General features: G+C 39.6%; 1 protein-coding gene across 1 annotated transcript; it reads left to right on the top strand.

Moving 5' to 3' along the window:
• On the top strand, positions 1-25,119 carry LOC134088295 (copine-9-like). The gene is made up of 20 exons (XM_062542220.1): positions 1-175; positions 2,964-3,004; positions 4,981-5,027; positions 6,869-6,972; positions 7,365-7,404; positions 9,041-9,117; positions 13,785-13,848; positions 14,327-14,430; positions 14,658-14,762; positions 15,024-15,065; positions 15,479-15,554; positions 15,691-15,744; positions 15,861-15,922; positions 16,268-16,314; positions 17,235-17,416; positions 21,240-21,367; positions 22,706-22,808; positions 23,517-23,574; positions 24,349-24,422; positions 24,891-25,119. The coding sequence occupies exons 1-20, from the start codon at positions 60-62 to the stop codon at positions 25,068-25,070; spliced, it is 1,704 nt and encodes a 567-aa protein (XP_062398204.1). The 5' UTR covers positions 1-59; the 3' UTR covers positions 25,071-25,119.
• The last annotated feature ends 110 nt before the right edge of the window (positions 25,120-25,229 follow it).

Below are 25,229 nucleotides of genomic sequence, written 5' to 3'. Positions count from 1 at the left end.
TGACATAAACTGCTAACAACTTGGTATATCGCTTTTACCGGATTCTGTGAGCATTCAAAATGTTGAAAGGAAGGCAAGTCAGCTCAACAAATGAGATGATGGCATCGGTTGGACAATGTGACCCATTGCACTCGAATGTACCCGCAACAAAAATAGAAGTTACCGTCTCGTGCAGGTTAGTAGCCTACCTACTTCGATGTAACTTCAAACGAATAGGCTACATTAACTTGTGAGGTAAGCGATGATTTATAATTTTACTAATGATTTGGAATATGGTCATTGAGGAAGAGGGACACGTGTTAATATCAGACTAATGAAAGTAGTGCCTGAAAACAGCTCCTTAACAGCGCAGTCAGATTAACCTCAGTGACCTTGTGCGGTAGCCGACGAAGTTGTGTGTCTTTAACTGCTATACCACCATATTTGAGAATCACAACGTGGAGAATAAAACGTGAAATATGTTTATACTCAGACAGTTCCTAGCTGTCGTGTTGGAGGTTAATTACCGTGGAGTGTTTTTTGAGGATTCAGTAGGTCCAAAATCATAGCGCCAATGGACACATTTCTGTGAGGGAATCTGCCAACAGAAAAAAATGTTTTGAAAACAGGCTTTTATCTTGACCACGTCCATTGCGTACCACCATGTCCTTTTTGAGTCCTTTTTGTGGTAAAATATTGCAGCATGAAAGAAGAAATTATCAACATGTGACAGCATGAAAGAATGATGTTCTTAAGCAAGACAGAATACTATAGAAGCTTCAGAAGCTTGTAGATCAGAAGCTTCTATTTTGCATTAGCTTACATGAATTAGGCTATTTGTTCTCAATATATTCTTATCTCACGTTCTTTCTAAATTACATTTTAAAATGAATAATAATGGACATAGGCTACTTTTTAACTTTGAAAGGAACACATTCTTCAAAAGTTTTGAACGCCTTGACAGAGTCTGAGAGAATGCTTATAGTAAAAAAAGTCTGGGGAAAAAGACAAGACGAACAAAATGCATAATGGTATTATGATTTATATGGTTATAACTTATATGATTTAGCAGATGCTTTTGTCCAAGTTGGTCCTAAAACACTACTTGAATAGACTTAATTTTACCACTGGAACACATCTTTTGGAGCTTCCTCAGTCTGGCTGATAACAGGGTGTCATTTAAAGTTTATGTAAGTGTTTATCACAACACTCTAGGAAAGGTGTAAAGGAGGCCGAAGTCAGCAGATGGATTCTCGTTTCTCGCGTCATGCCTGTCCTCCTTTCACCATATTTGCATTCTTCAAAGTAGCACAGATATTCTGGTGTATTGACTAAATCAGAGACAGGTCTTATCCTGACGGAGTGTTGCCTTCTCTGTAAGCTTTAGTAAACATTGCCCTAGGGGATAGACAAAAAAAACATCAAAATAGATGGAAGATCCAAAAGAACAATTCCCACATTGCCAAAAGGTAAGATTTTTCACGCTACGCGTAAGCTGGAAGCGTCTCCAGCCAAAAGAAACGGTGAAGAGATGTTTAGGCAGACAGACTGAATAGGCACGACGAGCCCAGTCGGCTCTCTGTTTGCCAACCTTCTGACCCCGCTGTGGTGAGGATGGAGCCTCGGACGCGGTACCGTCGGACGTGGGGCACAAGTCCACGCTGGAGGTCTCTCCATCCACCCGGACTCGCAGTGTTTGCCACCAAGCCAGTCTCGCTCTCCAGTGTGCGATGCTGCCTGCATTATGATGCTCCTCTCCCTCTTCACCCCATACACTTGCCTGAATCCCAGGGTGTAGTAGAGAGTTGAAGAGTTGATGTAATTTTGTTGGGTAAAAAAGGTGGCGGAAGCTGTGGTTGGCCTTTGTGCCGATGATAGCGCTCTGTGCTGATCTGTACCACCAGTGGCTGAGACCAGGCATTTCCGGATGTTAAGCATAAAACAAATAGCACGCAGAATTCAGTCCAGTGTTGGTCAGAAAGATGGCCATGCACAACAAGTGTCTTTGCTTTGTGTTTGGAAACAAGGTGTGGCAGTCCATGGTCTTTCCATTTGGGTTCTCCCTCTCTTTCTGAGCCTATATTAATACTGATGGCATTTGTAATGGATGGTGCACAGTAGTTAGGGAAACTAAGCGGCTCTACAGGTACCAAGGCTGAATGCGTCATACATGTATCTCCTCAGACTTGGCACCTGATGGCTGACACTAGCCTCCTGTAGGGCAGGTGTTCGTCAGACAGCATGGAGTCGGAATTCATTGCTCAATCTGGTGGACAGCTCATATGAGTACTGCTGTGTGAGGTATCATATTGTCAGGTTTCCCTGTGTCTGCCTTCTGCCTCTTTTTGTCTTGAGGTAAAATACGCTTTCCATTCAAATGTAAGAAGGAGGTTGTGCAGGCTGTGCTCAAAAGGAAAATTGGATTACAGAAAATACCAGCCAGTTTTCACCACTCTTTATTCAGCTTCAGGGTGGCTCCAAATTGAGGGCTTTTGAGCAGAAAGACAACATGATGCAATTTTATAGACACATACTGTACCTTTACCAAAACAGCCATAATATACATTGACTGCACTTCAGAATTGTATCTACATTTAGCACGTTGTTGTTGCTGTTCTTTTTGCTAATAACTTCTGTTTTAGTCATTGAAGCTATGATAAGCTACTGTGGGCCTATACTGTATGCCATATTGACGATAACTTCACAAACTGAGTACAACATCCTAATGGACATTTGTAATTTTGTGCTTAAATGTATCTGCCTGAAATGGGTTATGGTTACGTGGTATGCAGTTTTCCTCTTATTAAGAACATGGCAACATTTTGGTGGAGTTTTGTTAAAATGTCTTCTTGAGAGAGACAATACTTTTTTGGCAGAAAGTGCTAGTGATTCTTACAATGGTGTCCTGATGTCATATATTCCGTAATAATTCAAATGTGAAAATCAAAATGCTTATTTGCTGATATTGTGACTTTAATTCACAGGAATTTGTTGGACATAGATACATTCTCAAAGTCTGATCCAGGTACGTGAACTTTATGAAGTACTGTATTTTGTCCAGTTTCGAACAACCAATACATTTATTGGTTTGTTGGTTTACCCATTGATTGGTTGGTTTATTGATTGATTGTTTGTTTGATAGATTGGTTCATTAATTCAATCATTCATTCATTCATTTATTTATTTATTTATTTATTCATTCAATCATTCAATCATTCAATCATTCATTCATTCATTCATTCATTCATTCATTCATTCATTCATTCATTCATTCATTCATTCATTCATTAGTTAGCATTTATAACTTTGTTAATTAAAACAAGGTAACTTGTTTTTAATAGGTGCAGAATGTGTCCCACTGTGTACGCATGAGCAGGAGAGAAACAGAGAAACCGTAAAACTGTTACTGATTGTTTTGCTGGTAAATATTTAGACCAATGCAACATTTGCAGCAGCTTGTTTCCCTTGTTTGTCAGGGTGCTTTTGTCCATGCACTGGCATTCTCAGCACACCTGGTTCTTACGAGAGTGAGGGAAAAGAGAGATATATGTTAATTCTGCATTCTGCACTGAGACACACCTCCAATCCATTCTCTCCAAGTGCAGATGACAGCCTGAAAGCAATTAAAGTAATTACTGTAAGCCTAATGTGTGCCTCGCTGTGTCTCCCTGCCTTTTTCATGTACCTGCATTTGCCTGTGTGGTCTTGAGCTCACCTCAGCTGAGTGGTAATTATGTTTTATAAACGATAATGGAGGGACTTGAGTTCTTTCAGAGGTGATAGTTCATATAGAACTACATTTTGTCATCCACAGAAGCTTTATTTGTTGTCTCAACCTGATGCTTTTCTCATGATAGTTTAAAATAACCATCATTGTTTTGATCTCTGTCATAATGTTGTAATTCTGTGGCAGTTTCAACAAAGTTGCTGCCCCTCGACAAGCGAGATGTTTACATTCCGTCACATCTGTTATACAAGATGTTTAGAAGAAGAAGAATAATAAGAAGAAGACAAACAGAAAACAGAAATGAAGCCATTTGATATTCTCGATTTTTGTGAAAGTTTTCTGGTGTATTCGGGCTTGCTGGCTATGCCAGATTAGAGAAATTAAGGATATACATTGTAGCCTAACATTTAATTAAAAAGGATGATACCCTTTACTCAACAGTACTGTAATTGAAATGCCAAAAAAGTTGTACAGTTCAAATCAACAGCTAGTCAATCAACATTAATGAATACTGTAACTCAATTAATTTCCATCATGCTATCTCTGATTGCCACCTGTGCTGTATCCATCTGCCAAACTCTCATCATACAATCTCATCGTTTTCCAGTTCTTGTCAGGACTCCACCCCACCCATATTGTATGTCTGTCTGAACAGACTCTCCACCTGAATTGAGCTACACTGAAAAATGAAATATTCTGTTAAATGTTAAATGTATATTTTTGTCTATGACTGAATCTGTATTATACATGTAGTGCTATACAAACTTGTCTGAGGCTCTGAGATAGTTGGTGTCATAGATTTTGTTAAAGGTTTGTTGTACTTAAGTATCAACAGATGTTTCCTAATGAAAAAGAAGAGATCGGTCGAGAAACATTTTGCCCATGAAGTTCAGCCTCATTTGAATTGCCTTAAACCTCATCTGGGTGTTCCATGAGTGCCCACTCATCAGCATCTATTCAGACCCAAATGGGCTTGATTACTCATCGCTGTGTGCAAGCTTCACTGAAGTAATTATCAAGGCATTTCTGTTAAAGGTGCAGTCTGCTAATTGATATTTTGCTCACCCAAAGGCCAAATAAATCACTCTCCCTCCTTTGCTCCTAAAGAAATGTGTTAATTTGCTTGGTCTGGATGCAGCCATTTGATACAGAACTGTACATGTACCTTTAAAAGTTACATTCAGATCAGAATTGTCACTAGAGAGACAAGTTATTTTAGGAATATACTGTATGGTTTTCATATATGTTTAAACTCCCTTTTATTTTTCTTTTAGTTGTTGTGCTTTATGTGCAGGGCATTGGGACCAAAGAATGGCGAGAGGTAAGTTAATTTTATCAGAACAGTCAAACTCTTAAAAACACTGCCAATAGATGCGTCTGTTTTAAGAGACTTTACAGTCAAAATGAGCAAAGTTGAAATACATATTGCAGTGTATTTATTCCAAACGTACATTGGGTATTTAGACGGAGACTAGGACATTTTTTTTTTTTTTTTTTTAAACCTACATGTACAGTATGACAGAGTTTCTTTCTAAAGAACACCTACTCTTGTTTTTAAAATAATTGATATCCATGTAATTATTTTACTTATTACCACTGTGATGATTTTGATGATATTCAGTGCGATTGAATCTTGGCCTTATTTATCATGGTATCTGTGCTTGTGAGTAATCACAAGGAATCCTTCACTAATTGCATTCTGTGACTGGGAGCATGGATTCTCTAATGGTTAGACTAGGAGAAGGAGATGTAGGAGCAGCAGTATCAAGGACAGCGACAGAGTTAGTGATGCTCTCAAGAGAATTAGTCACTGGCCTCCAGAGAACATGATAAATTATTCACATATTTACTGCGCACTCCTACCTCTGAGTCCTCGTCAAGCTATAGATGTGATTCCTGTTTTATGTCGTCAGAAATATACAGTCTACTGTGGGTACATAGCTTTACTGGGCAGTCTCCAACTAAGACCAGACCTGCAATGCCAGGATAGGATACTGTATGTCTCTAGTCAATCAAATGATGTTGAACTAATTTTTTTGCCATGGTTTCGGTGTGTTTGAGAAAACTGTTAAATCGAGGTGATGGCATTTTGCAAAATAGCATGAGAAGGCAGTTTCTATGAGATTGCACAGTGAAGTAGTTTCAAAAGAGATTGTAGCTCCTGCTGACTTGTCATTTCCAACACATTAGGATCGAATCAGAACAAATTGGAAACTGATACTGAACAAAGTGTATTCTTAAAGACTTAATCGTAACTAACATATTGGGAGATTGTCTGCTGGCTGTGGAAGGACATTTTACAAGCCATCTCCAATGGAAATACAAAGAGAGAGCATCAGTCTGTCCCCACCCACCTGCGTAGGCAGAGTGGATCTCATTTTTGTATCTCCTTGTTACATGTAATTGCATCATTTCTTATAAAAGACTAATGTGACATTTTGCCGAGACTTTTTAGTTGTTAAGATGCTTGTAGTTCTATGCAAATGTATTGTTTAGTGGACAGTGTGCTACAGATATCTGTATCCAACTGTAAAAGAGGATTGTGCTTAAATGCCATTCTCGTTCTGCTGCAGAATGTAATAGCATATTACTTCTAATAATCCATATTATTGGGACTGCATGACATCCTTAAGAGGCGTTGCCATTGCTGAGTGCCCAGGACTCCCTGCCTTTTCAAAATCAGATTCACCCAAAGCAGACGACTTGGAAGAAACTCAGGGGTGGAAGTGGACTCCAGCAGAGTCCGCCACACGGCAGTGCTGGCAGGGATCAATAGCTCATTACTCCCTCTGCCAAAGTCCCATCCATGAAAGAACCTTCCCTGTGGGGATTACTGTGTGACGGCCAGAAAGGTGGCAGCTAAGCAGCCAGTGAGACAGGCTCAGGATCTCTAGTGGTACCACTGAAGCGCTCCACCATGGTAGCCTGGTCTGCTGACCACTTGAAGAGGCTTCCATGACTCTGAGGTCAACAGCTTTGTACTGTGTGGTCTCTCAGATTGAGTTTTAAACATAACACCCATGGATTGGTTGTGTGTTAAAATGATAATAAGCAAGATGTTATAGTTTCTTGTTTTGCCAAGTCAAGATTTAAGAGTGAATATGATGGCATGTTTTTCTTCATGTTTGACATGTGACTGTTTTTGTTTAACCTGAATAACAGTTTGGAAGAACTGAGGTGATTGACAACACACTGAATCCAGATTTTGTGAGAAAGTTTGTTCTGGATTACTTCTTTGAGGAAAAACAAAATCTCCGATTTGATGTGTGAGTCATTCAGATTTTTTTTCTTTTAAATTGATAGATATTTTATATCTATATAAGATTGCCTTACACTTATCACTTTATATATATTTTTTTGTAAAATATTCTGTAGCGTTCTAATGTGGCATTCAATTGTTAGACCACCGCCAATGAAAATCAAGTCCTTCCTAACATGTCCATATGGTGTATGCAGTTTTACATATCACGAGCAAATTCATGCAGTCACTGGCACGACCAAGGATTTCTGCTTTGGATCTCTACAAGTAGACTGTTGTTACAAAACAATTGTGTTGTTCTCAGCTGGTGGCATGTTTTTTTAATAGAAATATTTCACAAGTGAGAATGCATTGCCCCAGTGTCACCATCCAACCCCCCTTTTCTGTCCTGTTTTATAGTTATAGTGTGGACTCCAAAAGCTCAAATATTTCTAAACATGTAAGTTCTGGCATCTTTGTTTTTCATATACCGTAGGCTACTGTTTTTGGATTTATTGAATTACTTACAATGTATTGATCTGCAAGTATGAGTTTAGTCATATACAAAAGACCAATGTTTCTCAACCTTTTTAGAATTGCGACCCCCTAAAATAATCAGGTCGATGTTTGGAACCTCCCACCCTACCTCCCACCTGCTGTGCTTTTAGATTAGATTTAGATTGGAATCTTGAGTTGAGATAACGTTACTTTTGCGTTGGATGAGGCTTCTGGATCCACTTTTCCAACTCTCTCAGGTGCTATGAAAAGGACAACATTATCATGTTCAACTATTCCTGACCATCCACAGCAATGGACAGCTAGTCGAACAACACAGCCAGAGGTGGACATCCCGGGTTCAGAAAGTAAAAGTCCTGCCAAGTATTTGATCCAACCATTTAGTAAACCAGCTCATCCTAATTAGCAGCCAGGTAGATCAGATAATTATTGATATCACCTGTGTTACTATAAGTGCACAGGTAGAAAGAACATATGGCAGGACTTTTACTTCCTGCACCCTGGGATGTCCACCTCTGAACACAGCCACACAAATTAATACCCCATAAAGGCTGCAATATTGGCAATGTTGGTCTACTGTTAATTTATAGGCTGCCTAGTGTGAACAACAACACTGTCAGCATGTGTGTGTGTGTGTGTGTGTGTGTGTGTGTGTGTGTGTGTGTGTGTGTGTGTGTGTGTGTGTGTGTGTGTGTGTGTGTGTGTGTGTGTTATAAACGGTAATGGAAATAAAACAAAATTAATACATAATGGTTTAATGTTAAATTAGAATATGTCTTTTTTTATCACAATCTGACGACTTCCAGAAATCTCCAGGTTGAGAACCACTGCAATAGACTCAGTCGAAATTCTGTATTATTATTGGAATTTACATATTAATTTGCATAATCATTAATAGCCTGTTTAATGTTTTTCTATTGTTCCTACCACCATGGACTTGCAGAGGGTTGGTAACACATACATTTTGCTGCATTGTCTGTTCCATTTGCATTATATTTTCTTTATTTATTTCAGTGTTGTTATCACTCTGTTGAAGCAATTTGCCTGAAAGAAAACATATTCCACATTATTTAAGAATATAAAGAATATGTCAATCCTTCTAGAATGGCTGATAATCTTCAGTTAAAAGGAGGACTGTTGAAAAAAAACTATTATGTCCTTCCTCATGTTCTCTCTACTGTACCGCATTGTCAGTCAGTAGCCATGGAAATTCACTTCAACTTGTGCATGACCTAGCATTAGTCCATTATACTGCATTATTCATCTCAATATAGAATTATATAAATAATGCAATTATTAGTTAATTGTTGCTTTCTAAGTTCTTTTTGAAAGTTATTGAAACTATAAAAACATTTTGAGATCAGTTTTATTTCATTAGCCTGTTATGTCAACAGCATCAATGGCATCTTAAGAAAACACAGTATGTCTGCTAGATTAGTTGTTTTGCACGCCAATGCAGTCTTTTGCTTATGGCCATGATTTGGATTCAATTAAAATATTTAACTACTAACCAATCAAAACGTTTTTATATTTTACAATGTAATAATGTTTTTGTCTGAATCTCTTGTGTTGTCTCTCAGTCCTTTCTCGGCCAGACGTTTTGCACCCTGGGGGAGATCATCGGCTCCAAGGGCAGTCGTCTGGAGAGGACCCTCTCGTGAGTATTCCATTCTGGTCATCAGTCACTTCACCAGACACAGGTCAGGTAGTCCCTGAAGGAGTCTGATACAAATGTCTTGTTTTGAAAACCATAATGTCACTCTGGCGTTTGTATCTGAAACCAACTACAGTATGTGTTCAAAGACTACACTCATTTCGGAAACACCCATTTGTCTTTATACTGTATGGGGTAAAATACGAACCCCTGACCTTGTCGTCAAATGGTCAATGGCAGAACAGAATGTTTCCTGCTTTCTCTGTGACTGTGTATATTTTTCGTTGTGGTGCAATTCAGCATTCCAACGGGTTTGTCTCCTCACATTATGAATCAGTCAATATTGGTGGCAGCTCAGTCAACAGATTGAGACAGAATACACTTGGAGTTGTGCTCACTTGGGTGTGGAAGGGTTAGAACAACACACTGGCTGATTGGCATTGAATCAAACCTGTGATGTAAGCGAAGGCACTGAATCATTATTTTACAAGCTTGTTTACAGGACCTTTCCCTCTCCACAGTCCCAATGCATGAACCCGGACAACTTGAATCTTTCTTGGATGTGTCCTCTGTAAGTTCTGAGGACCAACTTGCTCTCGTGAATGCAGAATGCATGCTGTGTGGAGTAGCCTACTGAAGCGCCATGCCATGTCTGCTTCTGTTGTATCACTGCTTAACAGTGCTTTGAGGACTGCCCTTGTACTCTGAAATTCTCAACATTGTGGACACTTCCAGTTTGGGACAATTCGGTAAAAACGAATGCATCCATCCATCCATGAGAACTGAAGTAAATAAATAAAATTAAAAAGACTGAATATTTGGCTGTTTAGTCAGGTATTTTTTCTCTGAACCAGCTGGTGATCTGTAGGGGCACTCCCGTCAACTTCAGACTGTAATGCTTTTGCCGTTCTATCTTAGCCTGGCACGCCCTCCCAGTGACGCAACGCCTTCAGGCTTTTGCTGCTGGTCAGGTCAACTGCTCATTGTGAAGGATTTCTGAGTTCCCGAAATCTGCGGAACTGCCCCCTTTGGTCGAGAACCAATCAACTTTGAGCAGCTCCAACGGCTCTGGGTAGAGGCGTGTTCAAGGCAGCGGAAAGAGTGTTGTTATTGGTTTAAACTCGGCAATCCGCTTTCTGACATCTACCAGTAGCAAACCGAGGCACTTAAAGGAGGCGGGTCAACCAGCGCTGGCAAGAAACCGTGTTAGCACAGGCTGTTGGTCAGACTAAAGTCTCGCAGAGCCTTTGAAAGTCGATGGTAATCAGGCTAGTTCTATCTAGCTCATCAGCATATAGTTCTATCCACTTTTAATGAATAAATACTACCTCATGGTTTTCAAGAGGAAATGACACGACCGCCTTGTCGAGAATAAAACAAGATTAAGTGTTATACAGTATACTGTAGTTACATCTTCCCATTCAGTAGACTTTCATGATACCTACTGTACATTTCAGAACAATCCGGTTCTTTCTCAAACATCTTATTTGACTCAAGAACACGTGTTGCATGTAATGCCTTTGAGGAGTAGCTCAACACTTCTCTACCCAGCCATAGTGGCAACTGCACTCCTTTTGTCACAGATGCTTTTTAGTAGTGAGCAGTGCATATAATGAGAATCCTGAAGCGTCCCTGTTGGAACAAACCTCCCAGTGGGAGGCATTTTTATGGTTGTGGGATAAATCACAGGGAAAGCCTGTGTTAGCTCTTAGAATGCCACATATTCCTCAAACAGTGCAGGCGCCATGCTGTGTGTGTCCTTGAAGAAATGGTTAAGAAGGGCAAGGAGCTTTTTGGACTATTTTTTTTTTTGTCTTCCTCACCCAAGCACGTCTCAAGCTGTGAATGAAAGAACCACTGCTTCTATTTCACCTGGACGTTTCTATGGTAACCTTTCAGCTTGGAAAGGCAAATTTAAGAAAATGCTTATCATTTGCCAGTGCCACTATGTTCTAAAGATCAAAACCACACTGAAGACATCTTCTCTAGACGTGGCACAGTTCTCTGTAATTTGTTCTTCCTTGTGTACATACTCACACATAGTATGAATGGAGAATATAGGTCTGCTGCTCCTTTGCTATAATAGATCAAATGTCAGGTTGGGCTGTTGGTAAATAGATTCTTTTTTTTCCTGGAAATTGTCAGCCACTACACTTGTTAAAAGCATGTGACAATAAAAAGATCAAAAAGAAAGACAGACAGAGTTCTGTCTGCCATTACCCAGTGTCAACACAGCCATCTACTGTATAGTGTCAGAGTTTTGTGACTGATACACATGGCAAAGACGTTTTGAAATAGTAATGGTTTGTAGCTGACAGTCAAAAAAGATGAATGTCGTAGCTCATGCTGGTATCCCATATGGCCATCAAATGTATTGGCCCCGTGAAATTTTCATTTGCATCTGTCCACAAGGACCTCCTACAGTATGCATGAAGAAAAAATATAATCATATTATTTGTTGCCCCCTGAATAACCATTAAGGTATTGGTCTCACCAATGTACAGTGCATAGCTTCCTCTCTATGGCAACCAGTATTTAGTATACTGTATCTCCTTTTACAAAAGAGCAGCAGGCAAGAAATGTGGTATTTTCCAACATGACTGTCAATATATGGGTTAGAGGAAAAGATTAAATGAAATTGATTTTTTTATTTTACAGTTCTGAAGTCTGACTTCACTCTAATTCTCTAATTCTTCACTCAAATACTTAATGTGAGATTTGATAGTAACCTCTGCTCATGTCCACATTGATAAATGGCAAGGTTTGTTTGGGAGTGACCATACATGTACTGTACAGTGCATCTTTATACGCCTACTTTTGTGCCATATGGTCATTTCTTAAAGGAGGGCTATTGGACTGACTCTTCTTATACTGTAGGTGAAATATTCTAACTCTTACAAGAAAACCCATCAACAGATGTGTTCCTGTCTCATCATTTTAAGTTAGAAACAAAAGTGTGGTATGCCCTGACGATGGTTGTTTGACTGAAAGCTAGAACTGACTGTGTGCTATGTGTGTTACTAATTCGGTTAAATTGGGTTAAATGCAGAGAATCAATTTCCCTCACGGGATCAACAAAGTATACATACTTATACTTATATATATATATATATATATATATATATATATAAGTGTGCAGACAGTTTATTTTGAAGATTCTCAGTTTTTGTTTGCCTGGCACCTTATTTATGGTGAATGCAGTGTAACAGTAATTCCTCCAAAAAAGGTAGAAACAAAACAAAAAAAGATTAAATATTTGATCAGTATGCTATGTGTTCTACTTGCGATGGACTCGTTGGAAATGCTTCATGCGTCCCTGTTTGAACCTCACTGTCTTCATGCAGCGATGGGATTAGAGGAGAAAGGGGGCTTGTGAGGGATGCCCTTCACTCCTAATAACATTTGCACTTTTTTGTGACTCTAACAGGATTTCAAGGGAACAGGGTTTCTCTCTCTCTCTCTCTCTCTGTCTCTCTCTCTCTGTCTCTCTCTCTCTCTGTGTTGTTTGTGGGTTTCTGTGTGTGGAGGTTTGTAGTGGTCCCTCAGACTTATGCTAGGTGGAGATATGCCTGTACTGTGTATAATCATGGTTGGTGAACAAATACTCAGCCATGAATGTCAAATGTGGTGTACCAGGTCTGTCAGGTAGAGATAGACATACCGGTAGTACAGTTTACCATGGTTGGGGAAACAAATACACTGCCATGACTGTGAAATGTTATCCCTTGCGAGAGGGGACGTTTCGTCACATTCCTCTCAAAGTTCCATTTACAACAACATATATAAAAAGGGAATGACAGATGTCACTATCATTGGTTTAATGGACGTTACGACCAAAACACACCCATGATTAATTACTGTAAGAGATTTAAGCAAAACACACCCATGATTAATTAAGAAATGTATTAAATGTAACAACCCTTTTGCACAATGATCCTGGTGCAGAGGCCCATTTTATTGTTCCCAAAATGAGAACTGTGAAGTCACAAACGGTGTAAGTACATTGTGCTTCAGATTATGTGCTTAGACCATTAAAATAGAGCCTGAAGTCTGCTGTGTGGTTTGAAATGTCAAGGCAGAGTTGGGGTTATTAGATTAACCAGAAAATGATAACATTACTAACCATGTCACCAAACACAATACTAACATTGTGTCCTGCTAATGTTTGTGTTCGTTGTTTTCAGCTGTCATTTTACCATATACCATTTATTATATCAGGTATGAAGGATGGACAATTTTCCCCAAGAATTAGATGGATACCTGTCAAATATGAATGATGCAGAGGACTGCTGGAGAAAAATGAAGTAGGAGGATAGCTCTAGCTGTCAGTCACGCTGAGCTATCCAATTCTTCCTTTTAATGAATGAGCGCAAGCTTGCCAGGAGAAGCATGGCTCTGTGGACAGGTCCCTTGTAACCAGGTCTAATCATCTGTAAGGCTGAACTCAGGGTCCTGCCTGTCAGCTACCCTGGCAGGGGAGGCACGGTGCAAAGCACCTCCTCATTTGAGGATGTGGAACATGCTGTTGTATGACTGCATGAGCAGAGCCATCGCACATGTAAAAAGGAAGCACAGGACAAAGAACTAGGAATGACTTCCTTCTGAAGAGGTGCCTCACTCACTCTTTTCCCTCTATCTACTCACTTATGCTCTCTGTCTCTCTCTTGCAGGGGTATTCCTGGGAAGAAGTGTGGAATCATTATTTTCACAGCTGAGGAACTCAGTAACTGTAGGGTTAGTAAAGGTCCCTTGCACAAGCAGCTCACCTACAGTACAGTACACCTTATCAAAATCAGTCTTGACTGAATTCTGTTTTCAGTTTATATTATATTTTTGAAAACAAAGCCCTTAGTTTTTGCTATGTATTTTTTGTGAATTTCTACAATATTCTCTTGACAGACATGACTGCCAAGTCTTTCCTTATTAAATTTCTCCACTGGTAGTGACCACTACTTCTGCCCCCTATGAAAGAGCTTAGGAACACCACTTCAGTCAATGTCCTATCCGATTATGTCCTTTCATACACATAGCAGGGGATCTCTACTTCTGAACTTCTGCTTAATTAAATAACTGCCATACTTGTGGGTAAATATAACCAAAAACCATGAAGACAAAGAGTTTGATTGTAAGTTATGCTTTCTCCTTGGTAGAAGGTCACTGCTCTCCTTCAGATGTATTCGAATTGCCTTTGACAGTTGTGTTTTTTCTCCAGGATATTGCTACAATGCAGCTCTGTGCCAATAAGCTGGATAAAAAGGATTTCTTTGGGAAGTCTGATCCCTTCCTTGTGTTCTACCGCAGTAATGAGGACGGCACGTAAGTGTCAGAACTGCCATAATAAATCTGCTCTGTGTCTTATGCCTTTCACACTAATATTCTGGCCATATTCCCCAAAGCATGTGGAGCAAAGTGAAGCTTTGACCTTATTTTCTGGCAAAGAGATTATTTTGGCAGACAATTTGATAACTGTCTTCTATTAAAATGAATTTAAAAAAACATTTCTTTATAAAATGCTGAATTGTATAGCCTACACTTTTTTTTAGGTTCACCATAAGTCACAAAACAGAAATGATAAAGAACACATTAAATCCGGTATGGCAACCCTTCACAATTCCAGTGCGGGCTCTGTGTAATGGCGACTATGACAGGTGAGACGCATTATAGCAGAATACAGCTTAAAAATCAGCATTGTCTTTGGTCTGAATATATTTACCTTTTGGAAAAATATTGGAAATATTAAGCCATCATACAAAGCAGCTTATACTGTACATCAGGAACATATGTGGCAATATGTATTTCAGTGCCATTCACTGTATCACAGTTGTATCAAGACATGTTGCTTGTGTTTGTTTTCCAAATGTTTTTTCAACCTGTTCTTATTCTTCTTTTTCTATGGGTTTACTCCTCAGAACTGTCAAAGTGGATGTTTATGATTGGGATCGAGATGGGAGGTATTATGTTGTTGCTTCTAGTTTGTTTCAAACAGCAACAGTTATGGCATTTAAGCATGGCAAATATTTATCTAGAGTTTACAGACATTTACTACACCAATATAATATAGATTAGTATCAGTGAGTGTTGAACATTATATTTGAAAACCTCTAAACGCTTAACACTTCCTAAATGCAGGGCTTGAGTGGTATGGAAAAACCTTTGTTTGAGCATTGTTTCGACAGATGAGGGTCATACTCAGATAAAATTGCCACAGAGCTTTTATGCAGGCTCTATCCTTTCACTGCTGACACTTCAGACATGGCACCTGGTTTGATCTTTTTCTGATGTGCACACCCAGAGACACTGGGCAACATTATGTTTAAATATGGTCTGAACAGAGCTGAATCTATTTTCCCCTCTCGGCCAATAGCCATGACTTTATTGGCGAGTTTACAACCAGCTACAGAGAATTGTCTCGTGGTCAGAACCAGTTTAATGTGTATGAGGTGAGACACTGTTCTTCACATTTGTATTCATATATTCAAACATTGAGGCTTTGTGGATATTTTATGAGATGCCATAATTAATATGTCACTTTGGAAATCAGTCTACCCGGAGTAATCTTCTGTCATTTTCTCCTAGGTTTTAAATCCTAAAAAGAAAGGCAAAAAGAAAAAATATATCAACTCTGGAACGGTAGGCACCGTTGCACACTACACCCATGATATTCGGAGAGCTTAGCGCTCTTGCGTTTATTGTCTTTCTATTAGCTGCCCCCATGTTGAACAGCTTTTTGTCTCTGATATATCCAGGTAACGCTTCTCTCCTTCAAAGTGGAGTCGGAGTACACTTTTGTGGATTTTATTCGGGGAGGGTGAGTACTTACTGACTTAATGTTGCCTTTCTCAGATTCTGTTAGATGATTCGTTTGTCTCTTTATTGGTCTCAAAGTCTCTGACCTACTTCCATCCTAATGAGTTCTTTATTACCGGTTAGTGCTTATTGTCCGCACACCAACCAGCTATTGACCTCTTGCTATTGCCTCTTTACCACCTACCAGCTATTAAACTTGAAGGTTGTAGTATTCTTTTGGATTTTGTTTTCCGCTTTCATTACTATGGAAGAGTTGTGGCTGCATTGTATTTGACTCCAGTGAATGTGTGTATGCTCCAGTTAATCCAAGTTGCCTTACTTACTTGTTAGATTTCTGTTCTCACAGGACACAGCTTAACTTCACAGTGGCCATAGACTTCACTGCTTCTAATGGTGAGTGGGAATGTTTAAAAACATGGTTGTCCAGAAAACTAGTCTCTTTGTTGTCACCTCACTTCTGTGGGCCCTATCATGTAGGCTACCCAGTGCAACATGGCGCAAAGCGCTTATCTTACGCTCAGTAAAGTGGGATATTTTTTGCCATATGCTCCACTATTAAACCTGGCGGCCAGGGGTATGGCAATTAACGACATAAGGTGTTGTCTGTCACATGATCCAAAAATCGCTATCTTACACCCTCTACAAATCATTACACCACTGACCAAGAAAAACCTGGTATATAGCGAAAGGCCCACATTACTGTAAGCAAAGCTGAAAATACTGTACATGGTCAGGAAATATAAGCAGCAACTCTTTTGCCGGATAAATATCCTTAGGATTTTTATTCAGTCATTCGAATATTATTGGGTTAAGTGTTGCTTTCTTCAGGCTATGTTTTCGATGGTAACCCCTTGTCAGTCAATAGTGAAAGTAATAAACTGTATAGAACTGTTTTGTCAGATTAAGCATCCGTTTCTGATTGTCAAAATAGGGCCCTGTGTGTAAGTCACTAGTTCACATTCCGAAATTCGTAAAAGACACAAAAGCATAGTAGAAGAGCATGTTTGGCGAAGTCTCTGGCCAGGGTCCTGAAGTGCTTCGCGGAATCATGCCGTAGTCATCTGCGCAGGCAGGAGTCTAGCAAGATTCCGCCATGCACCCCTTTATTATTTACCTACTGTATGGAAGACGGGAGGCATATGTAACGGGAGGTGGTGGGTTGCGAGCGAGCGGAGTAACGCCATTGCTGAAACTTCAGCAGGTAGACTGAAAATAAGTAACCTGACTGATTCAGTCACGCTCCTCCCGAACTTCCGTTGTAAACGTCATTTATGTGTTTGTTTGTTTGTTTGGTGGTTGTTTGTCCCATGCAGGTAACCCGTCTCAGCCCACCTCTCTGCACTACATGAGCCCGTACCAGATGAACGCCTACGCCATGGCACTGAAGGCAGTGGGTGAGATCATCCAGGACTACGACAGTGACAAGCTCTTCCCTGCTTATGGCTTCGGAGCCAAGCTGCCGCCAGAGGGAGAAATCTCACATGCTTTTCCCCTGGTGAGGGTTGACCCCGGTGCATGGTCTGACCGTTAAAACATCAAAAAGTATTGTCTTTTATTGTCATGCATATTCATCTTGCATGCATTGACTGAGAAGAAATTGCATATCGTGTGTGTGTGTGTGTGTGTGTGTGTGTGTGTGTGTGTGTGTGTGTGTGTGTGTGCAAGTTGCTTTTACATCCCTGAATAGGTTATACACATATAACAGAATTGATGGTTTGCGTGTGCGTGTGTGTGTGTGTGTGTGTGTGTGTGTGTGCAAGTTGCTTTTACATCCCTGAATAGGTTATACACATGATAGAATTTATTGTTGAAGCACATTATTTTAGCATGTGCAGCAGAGTGTGTTGGGACCAAAAGCATAATGAAAGGAGACTTTGACAGGCATTTCCTTAATTTACCATAAATCTCTGTCATGACGAGGCCTCTGATCCATGCCTCTTTTCAGCAGTGCTAAAAGAGATGATATTTCAAAAGAGTGATGCTATTTCAAAAGAGAGATGATATTTCAAAAGACTACATCACTTCAGTGCAGTGTAATCAAGGTTAGAAAATAAACAAAATTGTCAGCATAGCTGGATACTGATATGTGTTTACTTTGACTCATTTTACACCTGTTTCATGAACAACCTTTAAAACACACGCCTAAATATAATCAACAAAAATAAATGCTACATTTTGATGGGATGTAAATCCAACAGGTTTGTCAGAAATATGAATGTGTGTAAACTCTATTAAGTGCAGGCTTGTGCAAAATTCAGAATTGAATTGAGAATGACTCCTAAATTCCAATTCAATTCTTGAGTTTGAATTGAATTTGAATTGAGGTCAAAAACAGGATGCAGAATTACAATTCGAATTTGAATTAAGGGAAGTAGAATTGAAATTCAATGAAATTCAAATCAATTCATATACATAATTTAAGATTACACTGCAAATTATTCGATTCTTATCAAGATAAAAAAAATAGATTAGAAGTTTTAGATCATTTATATTGTTTTAAGAGTGAATTTCTTACTTTAAGTGTTCAACTTTACACTCTCTTAAATCAAGCACATCTTTTTTTTGTCTCAAATAGGCATGAAATCTTAAAATGAGGTAAATAGCCTACTGTTAAAATGAGATCTTTTACATCTCTCCCTCAAATTCTCATCAAAATGAAGCTTGTTTTAAGATTCAGTAACAAGAAAATTTGACTTCATTTAAGATGACATTTAAGATGAAAGATAATCTTAAAACAGCAGTTTATGCTTATATTTATATTTAACTTATTCTGAGGCTGTAATAACTTTAAATAGACTTGACACAAGCTGTGGCACTATGGCGCAACAGGTTACAGCATAGTACCATGTACTCGTTCAAGTACCCACGGGGACCCGGTTCGAATCTTACCTACGGTCATATCCCAATTCCTATCTGAATAAAGGCAAAAGTCCAGAAAATAAACTTGCAAAAAAAGGAATATAATCTGAGGCTGTTTAAATTCATTTTACAACCAGCATTTTATGCTTATATTAAGTATATTTTACTTATTTTTGGGATGTAAAAATGATGTTTATAAGTAATCTGATCTTAAAACCAGCAATTTCAGCTTATGTTAAGTTTCCAAATACCTCTGTAGACATGCTTTCTAGATGTTTAATTTATCTTAATTCACAAAATCTTGTCAAGTGAAATTATCTTGCTGCATGGACAGAAAATGTAACTTGTTTTGAGTACCTTTTACCTCAGATTTAGTGTTTTTATCTTGTTTTTAGACACCCTTTTTTGCAGTGTTTAACAATTACGTTTCACAAAATATGTCAGATATGATCTCAACAAACACACAATTTATAATTGAACACAGTAATCAATTACATTTCCAATGTATTTTTTCCTGAACTGAATGTATGTGAGATTCAACACATTCTTCCTGTTATGTGACTGTGAATTTGTTTTTGAATTGCCATGAATTGAATTCCACTTCCTGTCATTCCAATTCCAATTCAAATTCAACTTCCTGTGGGGTGGGGCCAATTCAATTCAAATTCCAACTCATGAATTGAATGGAGGCAAATTCTAAAATTCGGAATTCACATTCGGCCCCCCAACCAGTTGATGTTGGTTACAGTGGCCCCCAGCTCATTTGAGTTTGAGACCCCTGCTATAACCTATGCACACACTTCAACTCCTGCCCACTGAAACATTGTGTACCAAGTGTTGTGAAATAACATTAGATCTGCTGTGTAGATGACATCATATGGCATCATATTATTTTCGAGGACTTTTATTACTAGCCTGCACACTTGAGAGTTTGTCAGGCTCTGCCACTTGGTGAATGGCCTCTCATGCGCTTCCCTACTGTATATTACTGTAGATATAGATATACGCGTGAGCAGTTGTAAGCAGTTTGTGAGTGCTTGTGTGTGTTTGTATTTTGGAAACAGTGAGTGCCGGGGCTGTATTCTGCCCAGCCCCGAAACTGTAATGGCCCACCGGGAACGCTCCCCAATCCTGAGACAATTAGCCACCCTGGCATTGTTGAAGTCCAGTTAGCGAAGTTCAGAATTTAAGCTATTGTTATTTATGTTATGTTGAGGACAGCTGTTTACTTAGAATACAAATCTTACACACATTATCACACAGTATGTGTAGAGCTTTGGAAGATAATAGAATTAAAATGAGAGGTTAGGGTTAGGCTCAGCGTCATTAAGTTGCTTCATTCACATGCAGTGTATTATCCCTCGGACTATCAATACCCATAAGTCAAAAACAACACCATCCGTCATCCTGCCAGTTGAAAGGGAAAAAAGGCGTTCGTCAGTGCAGCTCGGGTCGGGTGTTACAGTTGGTGTTGACAGCTGTTTCTCCCTTCATTATGCTGCGCCGCGGGCGACCAGCCGGCTGATGCCGCCGTCTGACCACTGTGTGCTTTGTCTCATCCAATCACGGAGGCTCTTCATCTGTGTATATATCAACAGGCAACAGCACACCTCCCAGCTGAAGTTCTTCCTCACACACACAGGCCGGACTTGGCCTCAGACATTTGGAGACACAAACTCCAGTGACCACTGCTCTACACTGATCACAATAGATGTTTATAGACTTTATGATTTAAGAGAAGAAATGACCTGGTTTGGACTCCCATGAATGTGAGAAGTGAGAATGAGGTGATTCTAAGGCTGGGTGAACCCTGCCTGAACTTCTGGCGAATTTGGATTTCGCCCTCAGGCTGGAAACCTGCACATCTATCTCCTCTGTTCCCTGACAGAACCTTTGGCTCCAATCAGAAACTAGCTTATCCAAAAGACGCACCGGATCAGTGGTCTGATTGCTTGAAGCGTACGAAGTGTACGGAGTCATTTAAACAATGCCCATTGATCACGCCTCTTGTGCAGTAGAAACAAAGCGCAGCCTTCCCATACTAATGTTTAATCTTAAAAGATTGAGCTTAGTATGGTGATAGCCAGACTAGTGATTCTGGAGACCCATTGCCAGTGTGCCCTTCATGACTACAGAGAGATGTGCCTGGACAAGTGACGAGTCAGGATGACTTTATAACTGATAGATGTATACCGTAATTTCCCGACTATTACCGGTACCTGTGGCTTATACATTGATTTTGCAAAATTTCTTCCGCTATGAGGTTAATACAGGGGGCAGTTAATATGGTGTTAATATGGTGTTGTTTCTTTTAACTTGCATAAAACACTGTCCTGCAGCTTATACACAATGCGGCTTATATGCGGGAAATTACTGTAGGTTAATAATGCCAGTATTCTATGTAATTATTTGAAGGTTGCATTTTTTGGTTCATATTTCTTCTGTGTTTGCTCCTGCAGAACCGAGACAGTGAAGATGCCAACTGTGTGGGTATAGAGGGGGTTCTAGAGGCTTACTTCGAGAGCCTTAGAACCGCACAGCTGTATGGACCCACCAACTTTGCACCAATCATCAACCTTGTGGCTCAGTAAGTTTTTATATTTGGTATTATAAATCCTATACTTTAGTGTATACATCTATCATCCACCCTAACACACATTTCAAACTTCATTCTACCATTCATACAAACCTCCCTGAAGAGCCATCTCCATTGCCTTTCAAATTCCAAATAGATTTTGAATAAAACACACAGACATCGTAACATTGCTTGACTCCCCAGACAATGTGTTCAGAACTGTTCTCTCAAAATATCTTCCTTCCCTACTCTCTCCGTTTTCACCCTGTGGGGCAACAACTGCCAACAAGCTTACTCTATTTGTTATTCCTTCCAGAGGTTTCCAAATATATTGGTCTCAAATGGCTCCCGTATACGCTGGCAGAGTGAATGCTGATTAGATTTGAATCTTACCTTGGCCCAAATGGTTTCAGTGTTTTGTTTACTTGGTACCACTGCTGCGGCTTAATGATTAATGACTTGATGATTTAGGTTTTTTAACAATGTTATGCTGGCCCCGTTCTCTCTCCTGCCCATTTATAACTGCTACCCACATGTTTTCACTTCTGGACACTATTGGATATTAAGACTTGCATGTGGGCTCTGCTGGACCATACTTCACTGGAGTAGGCTTATTTTTAATTTTTTTCCCCCATTTCAGAGCACATACTACATCCGTTTCGCGTTGTCTTCTGTATGTATCTGGAAGACTTTCTTTTGAAGGGAAATATTGGTACTGCAGAATGCAGCTGTATGTAACCAACATTAACTCTTTGAATGCCGCCCTGTTTTTGGAAGCTATGTCCCAGAGTGCCGGCCAGCTACAGTAGATCATTTTTGACTATTTTACAACCAACATTAAGTGTAACAAGGACACATCAGGTGCCAGAACTCTTGCTTAGTTCTCACTGCTAGTCTGAGTCATCAAACCTTTCACAGCAACTTTAACGAAGCTAAATGAGGTTTTGTTTAGACCACAGATACTGTGGATAAGCAATGTATTATCAAAAGGCCATCAACCTAAATATCTACTCAACAGTCCATACACACATTATGATGACAAGTAGCTTGTCTGAGCACAGAACAAACAGATTCTCTCTAAATTGATGGGTTAAGGTCCATGACAAGGTCCATGTACGTAAATGTTCAGCATCTACTGGATGATGGGTGGCCTGACACTGAGAGACCTCCCTCCCTCAGGCTTCATTTACAGAAGGAATTGGAAAGGGGTCAAAGGTCATTCAATACTTGTAGTCATGGCAAAACACACACACACACACACACACACACACACACAGACTTTGACTAGTGGCATGATGGCTAGTGCCAATGCAGACTTGTCAGCCAGGTGACTGCTGTTTATTTTCTCAGGATGGCAGCACATGAGATGGATGGATCGCAATATTTTGTCCTGCTAATCATCACAGATGGGGTCATATCAGACATGGTCCAGACCAAAGAGGCCGTGGTTAATGTGAGTGGCTACATTTTAAGACGGGTGACATTTTGTTTGTATTTGCTGTAATTCTATTCTTTGTGTTCTTCTCTGGGGTGCATTTCAAGAAAGGGTCATCGGCTAACCTCCATCTCAGTCTTAGAACAGAACAGAACAGTCTTAGAACAGTCGATAGAACAGTCTCATGATCAGTCACAAATACTGTTGGAAAGTTGGGTGGTTGGAATGGTGAATGGAGCAGTAGTACCCCACCCAACCCTCCACCGGCATGTCTCCTCACCCTCTTCATTCAGTATGTATAATCTAACTCGATAGATGTTCCAGTAAATGTGTAGGACACATTTTTACACTCAACCTGTTGCATGGTGTCAGTGTTTTGAATAACAGCACTAGCCATCTTTGAGCCAACGACAGTATGCTTTCCAGTCTTTAGCACGGTATGTCAACACGTTGAGTCATACGGTTGTTCAGCAACAACTTCCATGTTTTTTCTAGAAACGTACCCCAGGATAGTTATACCATCATGCTGTTTTGGTGATGACAGCTTTCTGTAGCTACCATATTTTTGATTGTTGCTAAGGAACCTCGTTTCTAATTCCCATAAGAACATCGCATGCCGTTTCAGATTGTTATTTCTGTAACTTTAAGTACAAGAACAATTATTATTATCAGTGAAACTCTACCATCTCTCTCTTTCTCTCTCTCCTTCTCTCTGTTTGCCTTTAGGCTGCTAGCTTGCCAATGTCCATTATAATTGTAGGAGTTGGACCCGCTGAGTTTGATGGTGACTTGCTGTGTTTAATTAACCTTTTCGCCATCACTTATAAAGTACCAATATGTCATTTCATTTCAATGTGGTGATTAACCAATTATCAGTCAATTATCCAGAGTTTGATTTAATAAAGGAAATGCAAACTGAACATTTCATTATTTAAATGCTCTGTTGATCGCTTTTAATGATAGCAAAATCAAATTAAAAAGTAAATGTTATTCATATGTGATGAATACAAAACAATTTTAGTACCTTGGGTTAGTGCTAAATGTAAGCTATTGCTAATGCTGGAGGATACTGTTTGAAGGATACATCACTGTTAGCTCAGATAAGGGTTTTTCTTTTCATAGTAGGCCTAGCCTATACTCTGTTTCATACAGTAGGCAATGCTTTGAATTCAATCATGTTTCATCCATACAAGTAATTAGCTTTTTGATTATGTTGTAGTGTTATTATGGATATGGATTTGTTTTTCACTAAGCATAGTTACATTTTAGGTTTAAAGGGACACTTCACCGATTAGCATTAAGCTTTCTATCTTTAGAAAACCAGTCATGTTTTTGAATGGTCGTGCATCATTCCCTGTTTGCCTTGAGATGGGAGAAATACGGATTTCAATGAAACCCATGAATAGGACTTCCTGCTTTCAATGATGTAAAATGATAATTTGAATGATGACATTGAAAGCAGGAAGTCCAACATTGAAATCCGTATTTTTTATCAATATACAGTATTTATCCAAATCTCTTGACTGACATTACTCTGTTGCTGTCTCCTTCTGTATAGCCATGGAGGAGCTGGATGGTGATGAAGTGAGAGTGTCCTCCAGGGGGCGCTTTGCTGAACGAGACATTGTTCAGGTACGGACCAGGGCCAGGATTCCCGAAAGCATCGTAAAGTCTTACAAACTTATTAAGATTTGCAGATAGTTTAGTTTCTGGAAACCATCGTGGCTTAAGAAAGTTGTGGAAAAAAAACACTCTAGATAGATCTATGAGTGATCCAGAGCACTTGTTACTGGCATCTTAACAGGTCCAGCAGGACTTACAGGGAAGTTACTACTGAAATTATTACAGAATATAATTATCCAACTTACGCTTGCCTGTTCAAGCCACAAGCATGTTCGGAAAACAGTTGGAAAAATCAAACAAACTATCTTGAATCAAATAAGATGAGTCACAGAAAACCCTCGTAATAAGTGTGTATATCCATCGTTATCTTGAAACAGGACCCTGGTTTATTGTTGGATGTTTTCGATCTTAAAGGATTTTTTATGGTTTTCAAAATGGAAGTGTGTTATCTGAGCTAACAGGCTGTGTGTCCTGCAGTTTGTGCCCTTCAGGGACTACATTGACCGGTCAGGGAACCAGGTGCTGAGTATGGCACGCTTGGCTAAGGATGTTCTGGCAGAGATTCCGGACCAGCTGCTGTCCTTCATGAAGAGCAGGGGCATCGAGCCCCGGCCCGCACTCTCCTCCTCCATACCACATATACACCAGAACGTGTGATGGAGAGGAAGGAGACGTCACATGTCATATATTGTAGCTCTGCAGCCCATCTCCCCCCCTCACACACATGCACACACACACACACAGACACACTTACTGTCTCAGTGTCTCTTCTGCTTTGTCTGTTTTTGACAGTACATCACTGCATTAATGTCATTG

The sequence above is a fragment of the Sardina pilchardus genome, chromosome 7, assembly GCF_963854185.1.
Source record: "Sardina pilchardus chromosome 7, fSarPil1.1, whole genome shotgun sequence".
Classification (NCBI taxonomy): Eukaryota; Metazoa; Chordata; class Actinopteri; order Clupeiformes; family Clupeidae; genus Sardina; species Sardina pilchardus.
The sequence above is the reverse complement of the archived record's forward strand: the minus strand, read 5'-3'. Positions and strand labels throughout refer to the sequence as shown.